At 45.3% G+C, this 17797-nt stretch overlaps 1 protein-coding gene across 2 annotated transcripts; it reads right to left on the minus strand.

The window, feature by feature from the left end:
- Positions 1 to 2394: 2394 nt before the first annotated feature.
- Positions 2395 to 9049, minus strand: LOC120652659 (probable UDP-arabinose 4-epimerase 3). Of its 2 annotated transcripts, XM_039930536.1 has the most exons (11): positions 8894 to 9049; positions 8458 to 8585; positions 7629 to 7753; positions 4977 to 5090; positions 4783 to 4890; positions 4607 to 4698; positions 4107 to 4248; positions 3793 to 3893; positions 3539 to 3668; positions 3232 to 3376; positions 2395 to 2930 (listed from the first exon to the last, which is right to left on the minus strand). In XM_039930536.1, exons 2-11 carry the CDS (start codon positions 8495 to 8497, stop codon positions 2704 to 2706), a joined length of 1224 nt encoding a protein of 407 aa, XP_039786470.1. In that variant the 5' UTR covers positions 8498 to 8585; positions 8894 to 9049; the 3' UTR covers positions 2395 to 2703. The 2 variants fall into 2 exon arrangements, with proteins under 2 accessions (XP_039786470.1, XP_039786471.1); XM_039930537.1 differs by lacking the exons at positions 8458 to 8585; positions 8894 to 9049 and adding an exon at positions 7884 to 7907.
- Positions 9050 to 17797: the final 8748 nt, after the last annotated feature.

Raw genomic sequence — 17797 nt, forward strand, 5'->3', positions numbered from 1 at the left:
CTCTGTCGAGGCTACACTCTTACTCGGGGGAACATGGTTGTGTCACGACATTTTGGTCTATGTGAATGCAACAACTGATTCATTCATGTTTCAATTTTTGAGGGTGTAAGAGAGTGTGTACATTTGCCGTGGAGTAAAGAAATTATATTCTACGTTCAGCCAAACAACAATTTTGTGTTTGGATATATATGAGTGGCATTTGCTACAGGCAAAATGATGTTCTAAAATGTACCACAATTCTCAAAGTTGCAACAAACCTGATACCCCCATTCCCCTAGTGGATGAGGATTCAATACCTTAATAAGTCACCGTGAGCCTTACCTCATCAATTGCATCCACTGTCTACTCATCATCCAAGGTTCCCAATATTTTAGCCTAGCATTTCAGCCAAAGAAGACATCCAAAACAGTAGCAAAAATATAATAAAAAGCAGGGACCAAATTGAAATTAAATTTTCACAAGTTTATAGTTTTTCTCAAAACTTAATTTGGATGTGGAATTAGCGTATCTTAGATACTTGTGGAATTCGCATCAATTGTTTCCAAATCTGAGTTGACAATTGATAAAACTAAATTTCAACTTGGTTCATACTTTTTATTGCACCTTTTCTGATATTCGGATGCTTTCTTTAGCTGAAATGCTGGGCTGAAATGATGAGAGCTCTTGGATGATGTTTGGATGATGGATGCAAGCAGGTGCCTTACTTAAGGTAAGCTACTGAATCTGCAACTCGAGCATTAGTAGCTGAAGATTGCAGTGGCTGTAAATGTTACAGATTTCAATCAATATCATGGATGATCCAAACATTCCAATTTTCACACTTGACGTCTTGGGGGTTATTGGTTATGCTTATGCAGTTCATTCCAGAACCTATCTTAGTGAACCGAATTTGCTTCACAAAACAATTAGTTCATAGCTTTACCCACTAAGCTTGCTAGTCACCTTTTATTCAGACTGGCCGGAGTAGATTGATCATGATCATGATCATGATAATCCTATTCCAAGAGCTTTGGCCTAAAATGAATTGAAGTACAACCGTGCATTTTTTTTTAACACATGCACTTCGTACTGAACATACAAGTAGTTCTTCCGGTTCAGGTTACCCCCATTTTCATTATTACCGAACGGGAATATATAAAAGTCTCTTTTGCTTCATGTTTATCCTACACCAAAAGTTGCTCTTATGTCATCTTTATCTTCTGTCATTTTTGTACCAGCACTGCCCAATTAACTGATGGGAAGACTCGACAACTAAAAAACAGGTAGTTTCCGGGGGGGGGGGGGGGGGGGGGGGGGGGGGGGGGTTGATGAGGTGGTGGTGTGCGCACCCATTGATCCGATGATCCTATCAATATGATGCCAGTTGCTTCCATCCCAATGTGTCTGGTTTGGTGCCTGGTTCCTGCTGAATTCCAACACGACCAATCACGAAAAGACCTAATCCAACATCTTGTATTAACTCCTACCAAAAAGGCAAAGAATGGAGACTAAAGCCACTGCTCACCAAACCAACCGGCAGCATTTCACTGTCGGATGTCAGGTTCAGGGCATGGAGTCCCCAGCTTGGTTGGAGAGAAGTGCGTCAGTGACCAAGACCAGAGGTGGGACCTGGTTGGGATTGGGTCCACTCAGACAGGTTTTTTTTATTAACATTTGTGAAATGGCAACAGCCATTTTAGTTAAAGGCGAACAGAATAAACAGGGATCAGGCAGCCTATACATAATTCCGGAGCAGTTCCGCAAGGATTTAAAGGTTGTTGATTTGTGTGGCACCATTTCCATCTTTGGGGGTAAAAATATGGGACCATTAATTTGGTTACTCATGAGTTCATGCTCCACTACAGCATTATGATTTTTTTTGCATGAAGGAAATATCAACCACGACCACCGCCAATAGCGCATAGTTTCAGCATTTTAGACTTTAGTCCGAAGCAAATTGAGCCAGGCTAGAGGTACAACCAAGCAAGAGTCGCATGAAAGATTTGTGCCTCTTTTTTACATGCCAGGATACAAACAGATTGTTTGCTAATATACCTTCCAACATAACATAAAGGGTACCCTAACATAAATGTAGACCACAAACCTCAAACCAGCTTCCAACCTCATTCATGGCAGATCAGCTGGGCATGCGCTCGAGTAATTGACCTTGTTAACAACCTCATGCCTACCTCAGGTCCTCAGCCATGCGTAGCACATAAAGCTGCATGCCTGCGTCACAACTCACAAGATACAAAAAAATCCATAGCACAAGAAGCTGCACCGTGGGAAAATTTGTTGCACATCCATCTTCCCCTGTATATCTCTAAATTGCATTTTTCATCAAAGCACAGTGCAAAAAGCACAGAGCACATTTCTAGCAATCACAACACCTCAGGTTTTTCGTAACTCAATTCAGTCAAACAGCCTTGCAGCTTGGAGTGGCTGAAGAAATGTACATTTTTTTTAACCAACATTTCGTGTCAGAAACAATGTATTTTGCTCTTACAGGAATGCTTCCAGGATTTCCAGCATACCCAAATGATTGTTTGTCTTTGCTAGCCAAAACCAACCTTTGAAAAGAAAAAGAAAAAGAAAAAGAAAAGAAAGAGGGTGAGAAGAATACGAGTGATTTTGAGAGGAGTAATTCAGCAAGATCTTATACCACTAACTAAAGAATCAATATGTATCAACGATTCAGTGAAATTATTGATCAGCAAGCTACATTTAGTTTGTCCCATAGCCATGTGGATGCGACTTTTGCCACCTCCATGCAACTGACAGGCTCTGCTTGAGGTCCGTGTATTGAGCCGTCCAGTTGAGCTCCTTGTTGATCTTTGTTGGGTCGCTGTATACTTCTGCATAGTCTCCTGGCCTTCTGTTGAGGTACTCAACTTTGATGTCAACCCCAGTTGCCTTCTTGCAGGCATCCACAAACTCATTAACCGAGCAGCCTGAAAAGAAGACATGCAATCATCAGAGCAAAGTGGTGCTGACAGCACACGAAACACATCAAGTGTCTTCAGGAATTCTTTGGTCACTCATCAGTTTTTTTAACAAATTACAATTGATATTTTATGAGGATTTTTGTGTAAAGAAATGTTGTCCCAGATTAACTATTTGTAGGTCCAACTATGTCACGTTACCATGTAGTTAAGCAACATATTTATTAAAATCTGTGCTGGGTGCAACTGTCCATATATGAGCAAATACTAATAACACTCAAATAAATAAAGAAATCTTGTCTTGTCAAACCTCTTCCGGTTCCAACATTATAAATGCCAACTTTTCTAGGTTCTGCCTTGTTGAGTGCTTTCACATGAGCGTCAACTAGATCTGTGACATCAATGTAGTCTCTTATGCAGGTTCCATCAGCTGTAGGATAATCTGTTCCTTTAACCTACAGAAGGATCATGCATGTCTCAATTCCATCTTACAGTACACTTCCGCAATGAAGTGCTAATAAATTTGGCAAAGCATGCGCAGCTTGACATGCAGTAGTAGACTGAATTATGGTTTGTTTCACAGATACTGCTACAGACATAGTACAAGAAAAAGATACCTTTAATCCTGAAATGACTCCTAATGCTGCATCAAAGCATGCCCCAGATATCCGACCATGCTCTCGTAGTTCTGGCCTGGGAGCTTCACCTAATCTTCCCTCAGGGTCAGATCCAATAACATTGAAATATCTGGTGCAGAAGCCGAAATTTCGATTCAGACCAATTTATGAATGTTCATAAAAAATAATCAATTTATGAGCAGAAGTGTTCCGAAATTCAAGGCCCTAAGCTATGCAGCTGGAGGAAAAATTACCTTAAAATCATGACAGCCATATCGGCTCCCTTCGACTTCGAGAAATCTAATATGATGTCCTCTGCCATTTTCTTAGCTTTTCCATATGGATTAATAGGGAACTGGGCCAAGGTGAGGATAAATCAATAAGTAATATAACAACATCATGTCTGTTTGCAAAGTTAAATACCCAAATCATTAAAAAAATGGAGAAAAGAATGCAACATTTACATAGAAGCCTAAATTTGTTTGTTTCAGCAATAAGCTGACTAAATGACACCATGACACAAAACATTGTATTATTAAAAGCTATCTCAAGTTGTCAACATAACTACCTGAGGCGTGGCTTCTGTAATAGGCATCTTCTCTGGTTCACCATAGGTAGCACATGTACTGGAGTAGATAAGGGTCTTGACTCCATGAGATGTCATAGCCTCCAAAATCAGTAAGGTGTTTGATGTAATATTGTGATAGTACCTGTTAAGTTGTTGAGGCTATTAGAAACATTAGACAAGTTAAAGATATTTAAAAATTGATCATTACATTTGTAAAAAATACCTCATGATAGTAGGTGGATGACCATGCCAATAATATTACAGTGTGCCATCAATGGATGCAAAATAAATTGTTTAAAAACTTACATTATCTAGTCCACTAAAGGCAGTTTAAGAGAGAGGTCATGAGAGCTAAGGAAACAGATCAACATGATGGCCAGCACAAGGGAATATTAATACTATTTTCCCTGGCAATGCATGTTTCAAGCGAATAAAATAAGATGATCTACGATCCCAATATAAGTGTCAAACTGTCACCAAGGTAACGACTACAGACTTACCTAAGGGGTTCCAGTGTGCTCTCACCCACATAAGCAACAGCCGCAAAGTGCATCACAGCATCAAATGCATTTTCAGCAAATATCTTGTTGACCTGGGAGCCAGTTAAGTGAAAAACAAGACTTTGGATGTAACTCCATAAGCAGAAGAAGCATAAGCATAAAATAAATGAGGATACAGATTTCTGGTCCCCCAGATCAGCAAAGATGAATTGTAGCCTCCCAGGCTGCGGAAATAACTCCTGCAGAACCTTTACTGCTCCCATGTTTCCTCTAGAGAGATTATCCTACAAGATGAACCAAAGCGTGCATCAGCAGAAAAGATTAAAAGAACAAACAAATTCACACACTCAGTACAAAGAAAGCCTTGTACCACAATGGTAACTCGATAGTTATCCTTTAAGAGCCTTAAAGAGGCATGTGATCCAATATAACCAGCTCCTCCTGTTACTAAGACGTGGGTAACACCAGGTTCATGGCGAGAAAACTGCAGGAATATACACACCACAGTCAGCTTTACAGTTGCAAACTGAAGTTTTTTCAGATCTATCCAAGTTTTGTATACAGAACTACAAATCAGCATTATCTGTCCAAGTTGCTTGGGTATCACAAAACAAAAGTGTCATCTCATGGCTGAAAACAGCAATTATCATGATGTCACTCAGTGTTATAAGCGTTTGTTTCTTGATAGGAGTGCAGATAATATAGAGAAGTACAAGGTGGCAAAGAAGATCGCAAAGCGAGCTGTGAGTGAGGCGAAGGGTCGGGCTTATGAGGATATGTACCAACGACTGAATACAAAGGAAGGAGAGAAGGACATCTATAGGATGGCGAGGGTGCGTGAGAGAAAGACGAGGGACTTCAGCCAGGTTAAGTGCATTAAGGACGATATGGATCAGCTCTTGGTGAAGGAGGATGAAATCAGACTTAGATGGCAAGAGTATTTTGACAGACTGTATAACGGGGATAATGAGAATACAACTTTTCAGCTGGACGACTCTTTTGATGACACCAACAGGCGCTTTGTGAGGAGGATTCAAGAATCTGAGGTCAAAGAGGCGTTGAAAAGGATGAAAGGAGGTAAGGCGACAGGCCCTGATGGTATTCCAGTCGAGGTGTGGAGGTGCCTAGGTGATATAGCTATAGTTTGGCTAACAAAACTTTTCAACCGTATTTTTCGGTCGAACAAGATGCCTGAAGAGTGGAGGAGTATATTGGTGCCGATCTACAAGAACAAAGGGGATATACAAAGCTGCACTAACTACCGGGGAATTAAGTTGATGAGCCATACTATGAAGCTATGGGAGAGTTATTGAGCATCGTTTGAGAGGGATGACGCGGGTCACTATGAACCAGTTTGGTTTCATGCCTGGAAGGTCAACCATAGAAGTAATTTTCCTAATAAGACATGTCATGGAGCGGTATAGAGAGCAGAAGAAGGACCTACACATGGTTTTCATTGACTTGGAGAAGACTTATGACAAGATACCACGTAATGTGATGTGGTGGGCTTTGGATAGGCATAAAGTCCCAACAAAGTATGTGGCCCTCATTAAGGACATGTACAATAATGTAATGACTAGGGTCCGAACAAGTGATGGTGACACAGATGACTTTCCGATTAAGGTAGGACTACATCAAGGATCAGCTTTGAGCCCGTATCTTTTTGCCCTAGTGATGGATGAGGTCACAAGAGACATACAAGGTGATATTCCTTGGTGTATGCTTTTCGCTGATGATGTCGTGTTAGTTGATGAAAGCCGTGCGGAAGTGAATAGGAGGCTGGAGTTGTGGCGGCAAACGCTAGAGTCCAAAGGTTTTAGACTTAGCAGGACTAAAACTGAGTATATGAGGTGTGACTTCGGCGCCACTCATGAGAAGGGAGATCTTAGTTTGGAAGGCCAAGTAGTGCCCAAGAGGAATACCTTTCGATATTTGGGATCGATGCTACAGAGAGATGGAGATATTGATGAGGATGTTAGTCATAGAATCAAAGCGGGATGGATGAAGTAGCGTCAAGCATCTGGCGTCCTTTGTGACAAGAAGTTACCTCAGGAGTTAAAAGGTAAGTTTTATAGAACGGCGATTAGACCGGCAATGTTGTATGGTGCAGAATGTTGGCCTACAAAAAAGCGGCACGTCCAACAATTAAGTGTTGCAGAAATGCGCATGTTGCGTTGGATTTGTGGGCATACAAGGATGAATCGAGTTCGAAATGATGATATACGAGATAGGCTAGGGATAGCACCAATTGAAGAAAAACTTATCCAACACTGGCTGAGATGGTTTGGACATATCCAACGGAGACCGCCAGAGGCACCAGTGCATAGTGGTATCCTAAAGCACGACGGTAATATGAGGAGAGGCAGGGGCCGGCCGAAGTTGACATGGGAAGAAACAATTAGAAGAGACTTGAAAGACTGGAGTATACCTAGAGATTTGTTCTTGGATAGGAGTGCTTGGAAAGCCGCGATTCTCGTGCCAGAACCATGAATAATGGTCTTTGTTGGGTTTCAACTCTAGCCTACCCCAACTTGCTTGGGATTAAAAGGCTTTGTTGATGTTGATGTATATATGACAGATCAAGCTGGAACATGGCCTAATGTAAAAGACACTGCAATAACAAAGACTATCGGCTTGAGGGATGTCACTTTCATCATCTGCTTGTTTTCACTACCACAAGAGGGTACAAAGATACAAGGGGGAAACAAGTAGGATAATACTCTCACTTTCTGTTCTTATTATTACCCAAGTGTATATTGACGACACAAATAAAGGGCTATGCTTTGCTGCATCTTTTACAATTTATCCAAACTAAAATATTTTAGTCGATGAAGTGCATTGCAAGAAAACAAAAGGAGGGAGAGTCTCAGAAGAGGTTACAACGTTACTAACTACATGAAGATTAATTGATTTTTAATTTATGATATGAAACATGAGTAGAAGGTGTCTTGGAAAGTTTTATCAAAAGGAATATGATAGGAGGGAAAAGGTGAAGAGAAACATGGAGCCATGGACATCTTACCACACTATTGCCACCAAAACCAGGAGATTGCTTCAGAACAAATATACAGAGACTTGTGAGGACCATAGCTGCAATGATTTTCCCAACATTATGAGGCTTCCGCCTTGCATCGAAGTACTCCATCCCTAGAGAAACATATAAAGGGACCAGTCATACATTTAATCATTATAAATGAAGCACACTCAAGATCAGATAGATAGATAGATAGATGCACAAATAATTCTGCCTGTTATTCAGAACATGCAGTAAGCATACTCTGCCTGTGACTTGGAATGTGATCCTAGCAAAGTGGCTGCTGTTTGCTTAAAGATGTGTCGACCAAATCCATATACACATCCTACTGACTTTGATTGAAATATTGCACCTAATAGCTTTAGTCAACTTGCCTGCCTTTCTCACAACTGAAATCTTAATATGCACATAATAAGCATTACTTCCGGCAGAAGAAATACATCGTTTTGAATCACAGAAAGGAACTTTTGCACAGAAGCACTCCATGAACAAAAATACGATCAGAAAAGATACTACTTGCCATAGAAAACCACAGTTCCACTCATCGGTACGCGTAAATAGCACCTTTGAAAGCTAGCATGTGCTTGCACACCAAGTGAATCCCATTGCAAGGCAAAAAAAGGGCAGCTTTTCGAGTGGAGCACTAAAAAAAATCAGTTTCCTTCATGGGACATGAATTGGATGGTCGACCAAAACATAAAAAAAGGCCAGTGGTGGCGGGCACACATGCTTTAAGGGACCTTGGGGTTAAGAGGACATGTCATTAGATATATCTAAAGCAACAGTAATAACCGAGACAAAGGGCATTGAGATCTACCAGCCCTAGGCAGGCTTGCCCTCCGGTTTAAAGGGATCATGTAAGAACTCTGCTCCTTGAGATGAAGCTGCCGATGGTAGAACCCCTACTCCGCCACCGTCAACGCGATTTTCCAGCCAGAAGATCAACTGCAGAACCATCACATGGCATGCATCAATGATAATGGTACAGAAAAAGAATCGTTCCATTTCCTGGAAATACAATGAGAAACAGCAACAGCACAGGCAACTCATACGGGTCACAAACAAGATTACAATTCAAACCATTATCAGCAAAACCGGAGCTGTCTCAATTTTTGCAAAAACTCGAAGTTGGTAGGTATCATGCCAATATTCTTAACTGGGTCAGATCCGAATCCGATTACAAATGGCTTGCATTAGGGTTTGGAGCGTTCGGTTTCGACGGCAGGAAGGTAACAGAAGGGGGGCGGGCGTACCTGGTGGTGCTCGCCGTGGGCGACGACCCGGCGAATGGCGGCGGCGCTCTCCCAGGCGTCGCCGCAAGCAAAGAGGAGAGAGAGAGAGAGATGGGAGAACATCCAACATCTCATTCTCGGGTGTTAATGGGCTCTCAGGGTGCTTCGGTTGTTACCAAGCAACGGCAGCCATCAGATCGATATTCAACGGCTAGAATCGATGCGGGAGACTTTTTAGAAAACCCCCTAGAAGAAGTGGTCAGTTTTCATGTGCGTCCTGGACTAGGACAATGGTACATTCACATAGGACACCCTTAGATTTGTTTACATTTATATTACGCAAATTCTTCCCCATTCCAGCTTCTTCCTTTTTATAATTCCATTCCAGATGTTTGATCTCCTCTCCGACGACGAGGAAGAAAAACAGCGACGGGCGCACTGCCCAGGAGTAATTATGTTTCGGTCTAGGATGGTGTTTGTTTCACATGATCAATCTGATTCCTCACACAATTCAATTTTGGCAACAATTTTTAGGCAAAAGGCCACTGGTCTAGCTTTTTAAAGAAAGCAGAACATTTTAACGGGTAATCAGTTTTACAGACAAAAGTCATAGGAAAATTAGGTGCAACAAAGGCATCCGAGCAGACAAACTACCTCTAAACCCCTTCTAAACAGACCAGGAACAAAGAAAAAGACTAGCAGCTAGAAGTTAACTAGATCGACATGAGTGGATTTTCAACTTCAAGCGCTGAGCCTCCTGTTCCATCCGAAGACGCCCATCCTCCTCCTCCAAGATGGCCCACCTGGCCGCCTCTACATGAAAGAGATTACACAAAACCTCTTGTTCGATCCGAAGACGCCCATCGGCCCATCTCTGCGTGAAAGAGATTATACAAAAAAAAAAACCTTTGGCAACAATACCCAAGCGAGATGTGCTAGCGTGGCGGTTTGGGGCTCCTACAGCTGCTGCACTCGCTGAAGTTACAGACCTTGGAGAGCCTCATGCGAGGGCCATGATTTAGATGGGCGTCTTCGGATCGAACAAGCTGCATCCCGGGAGTTCAGGCTTCAGGGCAAGTAGGGATACTTGCAAGACACCGTCTCGGAAATACTGAAAATACAAGACACCGCCTCTCCTACCAATGCGTTTCATGTTCTTCCAACTTCTTGTAACTTCCTAAAATTTAATTTGTGCCATTGGTAAATTCACCTGCACTGATCGGCAGCTTGTTATTTTGTCCTGCAAGACCTCCACGCCGCCACGCGCACTCTGCATGCTCGCCGGAGTCGGACCTGGCGATCGAGGCGGCGGCGCGTGCGGTGCAGGCGCAGGGTTGGGCCGTTGGGAACCATTTAGTGGGCCGTCGATTTGTGGGCTCTGCGGGGCCGTTCGGAACAATAAAGAAGGCGCTTTTTTATATATTTAAAAAATCAAAATTTCAAAAATATATGTCTGTTTCGAAAAATTTAAAAAAAATACACCGGTCGCCCTATGGGGAGCGACAGGCCATAAATGTATTTTTTTTCTTCAAATTTGCAACGAGGTCCCTGGCCGGGGGGGCGCGGGAGCAGGGGGCCTGTCGCCCCCCCCGGGCGACAGGGGGTCCCCACCTACAGACGCGACAGGGGGGCCTGTCGCCCCCTGCCCCCCTCGAGCGACCGGCCCTTCCCCTCCTATATAAACAGTCTACCCCCAATTTCTCTTCATTTGAGCCAAAAATTCCACCAAAAAAATAGAAAAAAATTCCACTAATATCACAAACATGATACGATCCAGTTACTGCGTTCGGCCATACTGTAATGTTTAGAGGGGCACCACCAGTTGGCGGACCGTATCCAGGGATGGTACCGGGGCCACAGATACCGGCCTACACAGGTTAGTTTATGTTTCGTATTTCGGTTTTCTACATGTCATGACGAAAGACACGAGCGTACGCTAACATCCGCATTTTATGCGTAGGATTCTACCCCGATGCGGTACAAAACACTCTCTCAATACACTCACTAATTTACCACGTAACATATGTTGGTTTACGTTTATATGTTACGCAGGGTTTGTTTCGAGTACGTTCGTTCCAGATAACGAGGGCTTCACCTTAGATGAACTCGACAGCTTGACTCCAGACTCACCTGGCGCGCACGGTGACCCCGATGTCTTGGGCTATTCACAGCTAGGAGGAGCACCACTTGGGATCTCTCAGCAGTCGACACCGCAGCCCCTTTTGCGTCCTGAGCGACAGGTGAGGTCTCCGGATCGTCACACCTACTCCGAGGGCCATGTCCGTGCCCAGTAGAGGGCTAAGAGGGTCCGACGCCCTAAGGGTGGTTAGATATATCCGATGTTTGTATCTCTGATGTTTATTTGTAATGAGATAGCTGTGGACCGCTTATTTGTACACTTCAACGTACATGTCCATGTCCATGTCCAGTGAATGCAAGTTAGGTACGAGACATACATACAAGTATAATACAATATTAACAATACTAAATGCGAATACATCTTGAACCGATGAACATCATATGTTATAGATCATGGCATGAAATCATCTAGATCGTCATCCCAGTTGACAGATGATGGTGCTGCAGGTGGTGTAGTATGACTCGACGAACCTCATGCCTTTCCCTCTCTCTCTTTTCTGGATCTACGTTCAAGTACAGGGGGAGGAACATCATGTGTTGGAGGCCATGGTTTGGGGGGCATAAAGTCATTCATGTCGTCATCCCAGTTAATACAAGTTGGTGCTTGAGGTGCTGCAGCATGACTTGATGAACCTCCGGTCATCTGTTCTTGTCGAGGCCAAGTACTATCACCCGAAGATCTTCTCCACCTCCTTCGCCTAGTTTGCGGCATAAGTCCACCGAAGATACATACCAATTTACGGAAATTTGGTATCGATTTTTTAATCAACTCCGTGTCCTCGGGATAATCCTAGCATATAATTAAACAACAATGTTACTGTTTCAAACATATAGATTTCAAATGACGGACGGGATTAGAACTGAATGACAGTTACCTTTGTTGGGGATTGGACCTTCAGGTCAAGCCCTCACCCTCGGAAATGCTCCCTAACCTATTTGCAGGGCCACAACGAGATGGAGCCAAGTATACCCGAAGATATCGGATGAACACTAAGAAACGCAAGCTCAAAGACCTTGACCTTTGGTCCGAAGGTTATCACCTTCTATAGGCCGAAGGTAACAGATGGCTGCCCAGAAGCGCAAGCGCAAACGCCAAAAACCTCGGTACGAAGGATACCGCTTCCGTCGTGCCGAAAGTGACGAAGGGCTGCACAAAAGCACAAGTCCGAAGACTATGACCTTCGGGTCAGGTGATCAAACTCGGGAACGAAGGTGGCGGCTGATTGTACGTTGATGGAACCTTCATGGCTCTAACTCCCGGAGGTCCCCGAAGATTGTTGTAACCTTCGTCGATTGTAGACATGTGAGTAAAACGTGAATATGTAAGAAGGTCGGATTTGTACACCTTTTGAATACGTGAGAAGGTCGGATTTGTAAGCCTCTCACCTTGTAATTTTACCCCGGAGCTGGCTAAGAGTGAGCTGTAAATGAATTGGGAGGGGGCAATTTAGGAAAACCTGGCCGAGGGCTAGGTGTATAAATAGCCCCCCACTACACAGTGTAAAGGGTTGAATTTTCTAATCATTATTAGAGAGTTCGACACCTACTTTCATTGTCATCTTTCCTACTGTTCATGCTCCTTGTCTGGGCATCTAAGAAGCAAAGATCCCAACAACCTTAATGTGCATCTCATACACCTCTGGCCACATCCATATCTTACAAGAACTTTGTAAGAATCCAATGATATTAGGATGATTCGCTAGTTCACATACTCTCATGTATATTTTCTGACATTCTAGCAGGTGTCCATTTACATCTTGCATTGTAATACCTCGAAATAATGTCAAATCTTTAAACTCTACTACTTTGGACAACACCATCTCTATCGTGTCATCTGCTAACGGATCCAACTTCTTACTGATAACAAGATGGGTCATGATATCAAGTATTATACTGGATTTTTCTTTGGTCCATGAAAATCCTCCACAATTGGAGGCAGCCATTGCCTTATGCTGCAATATCAATAAGGTACTGTCATAATTCTATTCTAATTCATAATTAATTTAAAAACAAGCCTGTAATAGTACTGATATTGTAATACTAAACGAGTGTTCTAAAGCACTAAATCTAATTCAGTTAATCCGCTAATTAAATTAAATTATTATACAATATCAACGGATTCATACAGAAGTTACCGGTAGATCACAAGTGCGGAATTCGGTAGAGCTTCGCCGCTTTTCTTCTCCTCACCCCTCTCTTTTTTTCTGAATTTTTGGTGCAATTTTTGGGCTCAAATGAGAAGGGAATGGAGGCCAGGGCTTATATAGGGTGAGAGACCTCCTGTCGCCCGTGGGGGGGCCTGTCGCCCCTGGGCCGGGCGACCGGGGGTATTTTCGAATTTTTTTAAAACAGACATATATTTTTAAAATTTTTATTTTTTTAAATATAAAAAAGAAAGAAAAAGACGCATAGAGAAGCATATCAACCCAACAAAGCCGACCAGACAAGGCCTCCACCCATTTCACCTGCTACGGCATATTGGGCTAGCAAAGGATTCAAGGCAGGTCCAGCAGGGCTCGTTGATTTTTGTCCTGTCCGGCACCGTTTTGTCCTGCCTCCTCGGATCCGAATCCGCCACGCGCCCGTCCCGTCCGTCCGTCGGTGCGCCGCGCCGACAGAGTGCCGGCGGCTCGGCTGTTCAGAATAGACCACGAGAGTCGAGATGCGCGGGCGGGCGCAAAGGTCCACGTCCTGACGCCACGATGCCGGTCTCGCGTACGTGTTCTCTCGCTCTGTGCCCCGGCCGTGCTCTCGTTCTCCATCACGCGCGATCGGGTCCTCCACCGAGTCCTCGCCGGCCGGGGCGCTATCGGTTGCCCCGTTGCTGTTGCGACTTGCGAGACCCATAAACAATCGCTAGCTTCAGGGCTGCGCCCCGCGGCTCTACTTTAGCAGCCGATCATCAGACGGCGCTGTCATCAGTCAGGCAGCCGCGCGCGTTGTTGATCCGTCGCCGCGGGAACAGTTCCACGCAACGTCTTGGACTCTCAAGTCCCAACCCTGCTGCTCGCCATACCTATGTAGCACCCGGTAGCTTCGATCTTTCGCATGATGTCGTTGGCGTACGCTTACTCCCGAGTCCTGGCCGCCCGCGCGAGCAGCGTCCGTGTCCTCGTGCGCGTGGTGGCACTGACTGCCGGCCGGCGGCATCGTCACCGTGTGGCAAACACATGGGACGAGACGAACCAAGCCGCCGGCCGATTATTAGGGGCCCAGTCGGGGGTGACGCGAACGGCGCAGCTGTTTCGAAACTGGTTGGTGACCCCGTGGCTGTCAGTACGTGCCGCGACACGCTGACGACGAGCGCCTTATTAGTTAGCTGCGGCTAATGGTGGGGACGTGGAGTAGGTTGCAGGTGGCTCGCTAGCTAGCCGTCGGCGGCGCGTCCGCCTCAGCCCCAACGACGACGGCTCGTTCGCGCGCGCAGACGTGGATGCGGTGCGTGAATGGGCCGTCACGGGTCGTCGTCCTGCACCTGTTTTAAGAATGGGTGCCGAGCAACCAAATTAGGCGATAACCTTCATGTATTCGGTGGAGTCCCGCGTATTACAAGCAATTAAGTACAGCTTGGCTTGATCTGGCGGGACTCTGCTTCGGCGGTCATGCATGTGACGACCGACCCTTCCGAATAAACAGGAACGCCAAGCCGTTGATCGCCGCATGGACGGCTCAGGAAGAGATGATGCCAGAAAGGACCAGCGCCGTACGAAATGGGTACTCTCGGAAGATTACCTAATGGGACCCCAACAAGGCAACAATCCTGCCCACCCCTCCCTCTAGAATCTAGATCGATCACTCGGGGTCCTGATCGCAACACCAAAGCAGATCATCAGAGACAACGCACGGATGCGACCCTAGCAACGCCCCCCGTGTTGGGGTTGACACGCATACCGAACTCCAGCGCCTCGTATTCATGGTTTCCCTTGATCCCTTCCCAGGAGGTGTGTACTAGTAGGCGGTGGCCCTGATCTAGTACTCGCTGTAACATTCCGGCTTGAAAATTCGAAATTCCGGGTTCAAAAACTGGAACCTCCAGTTTTACTCTGCTTCGGTGAGCAAAACACGAATCGCGGCGCGCCGCACGTCGCCACCGCCGTCGGCCATCCTCGCGACACGCGTCGGCCATCCTCGGCTGTCGTGCCGCCCCCTCACTCCTCTCCCCGCCTTAAGGCCCGACCGGCCCCTTCCCCTCAAACTCTAACCCTATCCCTAGCCCCCACCCGCCATTGTCGTCGCCGTCCGAGCTCCGCCCTCGCCGTCGATTCGTCGTCTCCGGTGAGTCGTGGCTCGATTCCTCGCTTGGGGAGCATCTCCTCCCTCTCATCGACCTGTTCCCCTCCTCATCCGGCCTATTCATTCACCGTGCAGGGCCGCCGGCGAGCGCCTTCGCCCGCCGCCGCCCGTCGCCGTCGCGGTGTTCCCTCGTCGCCTCTCCTCGCCGTCCACTTGTGGGGTGAGCTTCGCCTCGCCCTAGAACACGCCGTGCGCGCGCTCGCTTAACCCTGCGGGCCCTGTTTTGCCGCCGTCGCCGTTCGCTGCCGCCGCTGCGCCATGGTCGTCGCGTCGAAGTCGAGTCGCGGACGGTCCGGCTCTTTGGAGCGGACAGTCCGCCAGTGACCGGCTGAAACCGGAACCGCCGGTTTTAGAAACCGGAACTTCTGGTTTTGGCCTGGCAAGTGACTAAAACTGGAACTTCCGGTTTTGTCAAACCGGAACCTCCGGTTTTGTCAGGGTTGCATATCCAAAATGTTATCTCATGCATATCTTTTCGTGCATATCATTTCATGCAGTTTATTTTATGCATAAGCATAGCATCGCACTAATGCATGCATTTCATTCATGCATTATAGTGACCGAACCATCGGAGGTCGAACCCGTGGAGCCCACCGAGTCTGTTGAGCCCGAGCCTGGAGTCCAGTTCGCGGCCGAGCCCGAAGCTAACCGAGGCAATCAGCTAAGCATGAATCCTTGCTCCTATCTAATCTGATTCAATTAGTTATCTCACCGGGTAATGTTGGGTTATATATGTTATGTATGTATTGTATTTTTGTACCTATCTGCGTGCATTATCCTTCCTTGATTCGTTATCCTTATTCTTGGCACTTGTTAGTCAGTTAATAACTTAATCTGACTAGATGCTTAGCCCTGCTTAGAATACTCTTTTTGCTTGCTAGAAAGGAACGGTTGGGAGTATCACACTTACCTGTTTATCTTTGATCGCACTTGAGCAATTGGGGCGAGTGGAATGCAGTATCGAGGTTCGAGCGGAATGGTAGGGCCTAGAGAATGGAATCTCATGGGCATAGTCCGCTTGGACCGAATAAGGACCGTCCGTGGATGACGTCGGTTTTGAGCACCTTTCCGTGCTACCACATATCCAATATAATGGTACGGATAAGCCAATTACCTTCTTTGACTTGGTCATTGATGTGCAATCCTAGATACGTGGCTAAGGACTATGCAGAGAGGCTTAGTGTGTCCCCCGGGTGGAACTATGTATAGGAAAATTTAGAGATGTCCCCGGTGGAACTAAGTCTCTACGCGTAAGCTATGTGTGAAAATTACAATGATCGAGCCTTGTTGGGAACGGTTGACGCGGGTACCCCCTTATCCAACTTTGGCCGGTTGGGTGAGTCGCATGGTCCTTGCGTCGTGTGGGTAAAGTAGTACACCCTTGCAAAGTTATAATCAATTCGATTTGCCGCGCTCTCGGATATAAGTAAGCTCTTTATCCCATGAACTCCTTGTAGAATTTCGTTTATGATGAGAATGGTTCATGTTACAGCTATGATCAGTTATAGATTATATTACTCTCTTAATCAACTAAAATTATTTGGGGTTGGGCAAGATTAATTAATTCTGATAGGTGATAGTGTATAGAGCTATTGCTTATGCAATAAATACTTAACCTTAAAGCTTTTACTTGAGTCATTGCATGATCCTTGTTTATGTAATCACGTAAGTCTTGCGAGTACCTTTTGTATTCATGTTGTTTTTTAAACCTAGTTGCAGGTGAGCCAGAATGGTGTTCGACCACTTCTACCCCGCTGATCCTAATACGGGGAGGAGTAGGTCGTTGAGGCTGGGATGGTGTCCTTGAGCAAAACATCATCATCGTAGTAGGTGTATTCGTAATCGAACTCCGTGAGAACTTGTAGATATAATAATCTTTAAGTTTTTGAATAATATGACTTTCGTGAGCTCAATGCTTGTAATGGAGATTAGTTTGAATATTTCTATGTTGAGCTTGTAATCTTAAGTTTCGAATTCTGGTAATGTAAAACTGCTCTTTGTGGTTCATTGGCGATGTATTCGATTGTAAACGGTATGTGTATATGCTGATTCTGGGCGTATGTTGGAGCACATACCGGGACTACCAGATTTAATATTATTTTAGACGAATGACGTGTCGGTTATTCGTGTCTCTAGATGTGAGGTAACATGTGGCACGCTTTCTAGCAGGCACGTGTTAACTCTCGTCTGGAAGATAATGACTTGCCATTCGTTTAAAATAATATTGAATTGCGTGGTTCTCACACTCGCTCGGACGAAGAAATATCTAGCACGCATCGCATGGCATCTTCTTCTTCCGTGAACCCTTTAGCTCGAGAGACGCCAACTAATGCGGAGGCCGTGTACGCACGTATGGTCCCCCCGTCCCCGTGCCCCTACGATGCCGACCCGGATGTACAGATACGAAGAGCAGAGGGGCCCGACGAGCTCGACGCAATGCTAGCTGCATCGGCCAGCACCACCAAGGCCGTGTTTAGTTAAAAAATTAAAATT

Source organism: Panicum virgatum, chromosome 9K (assembly GCF_016808335.1).
Source record: "Panicum virgatum strain AP13 chromosome 9K, P.virgatum_v5, whole genome shotgun sequence".
Lineage (NCBI taxonomy): Eukaryota > Viridiplantae > Streptophyta > Magnoliopsida > Poales > Poaceae > Panicum > Panicum virgatum.

What these genes read in the sequence shown, in the direction of transcription:
- LOC120652659 (XM_039930536.1), bottom strand. Translation starts at nt 8,497, where the DNA reads ATGATCCCTTTAAACCGGAGGGCAAGCCTGCCTAGGGCTG. An exon ending in ATCTGGGGGACCAGAAATCT is followed by an intron (nt 4,699 to 4,782) that starts GTATCCTCATTT and finishes ACTGGCTCCCAG; the next exon opens with GTCAACAAGATATTTGCTGA. An exon ending in TAATGTTGGAACCGGAAGAG is followed by an intron (nt 2,931 to 3,231) that starts GTTTGACAAGAC and finishes TCTTCTTTTCAG; the next exon opens with GCTGCTCGGTTAATGAGTTT.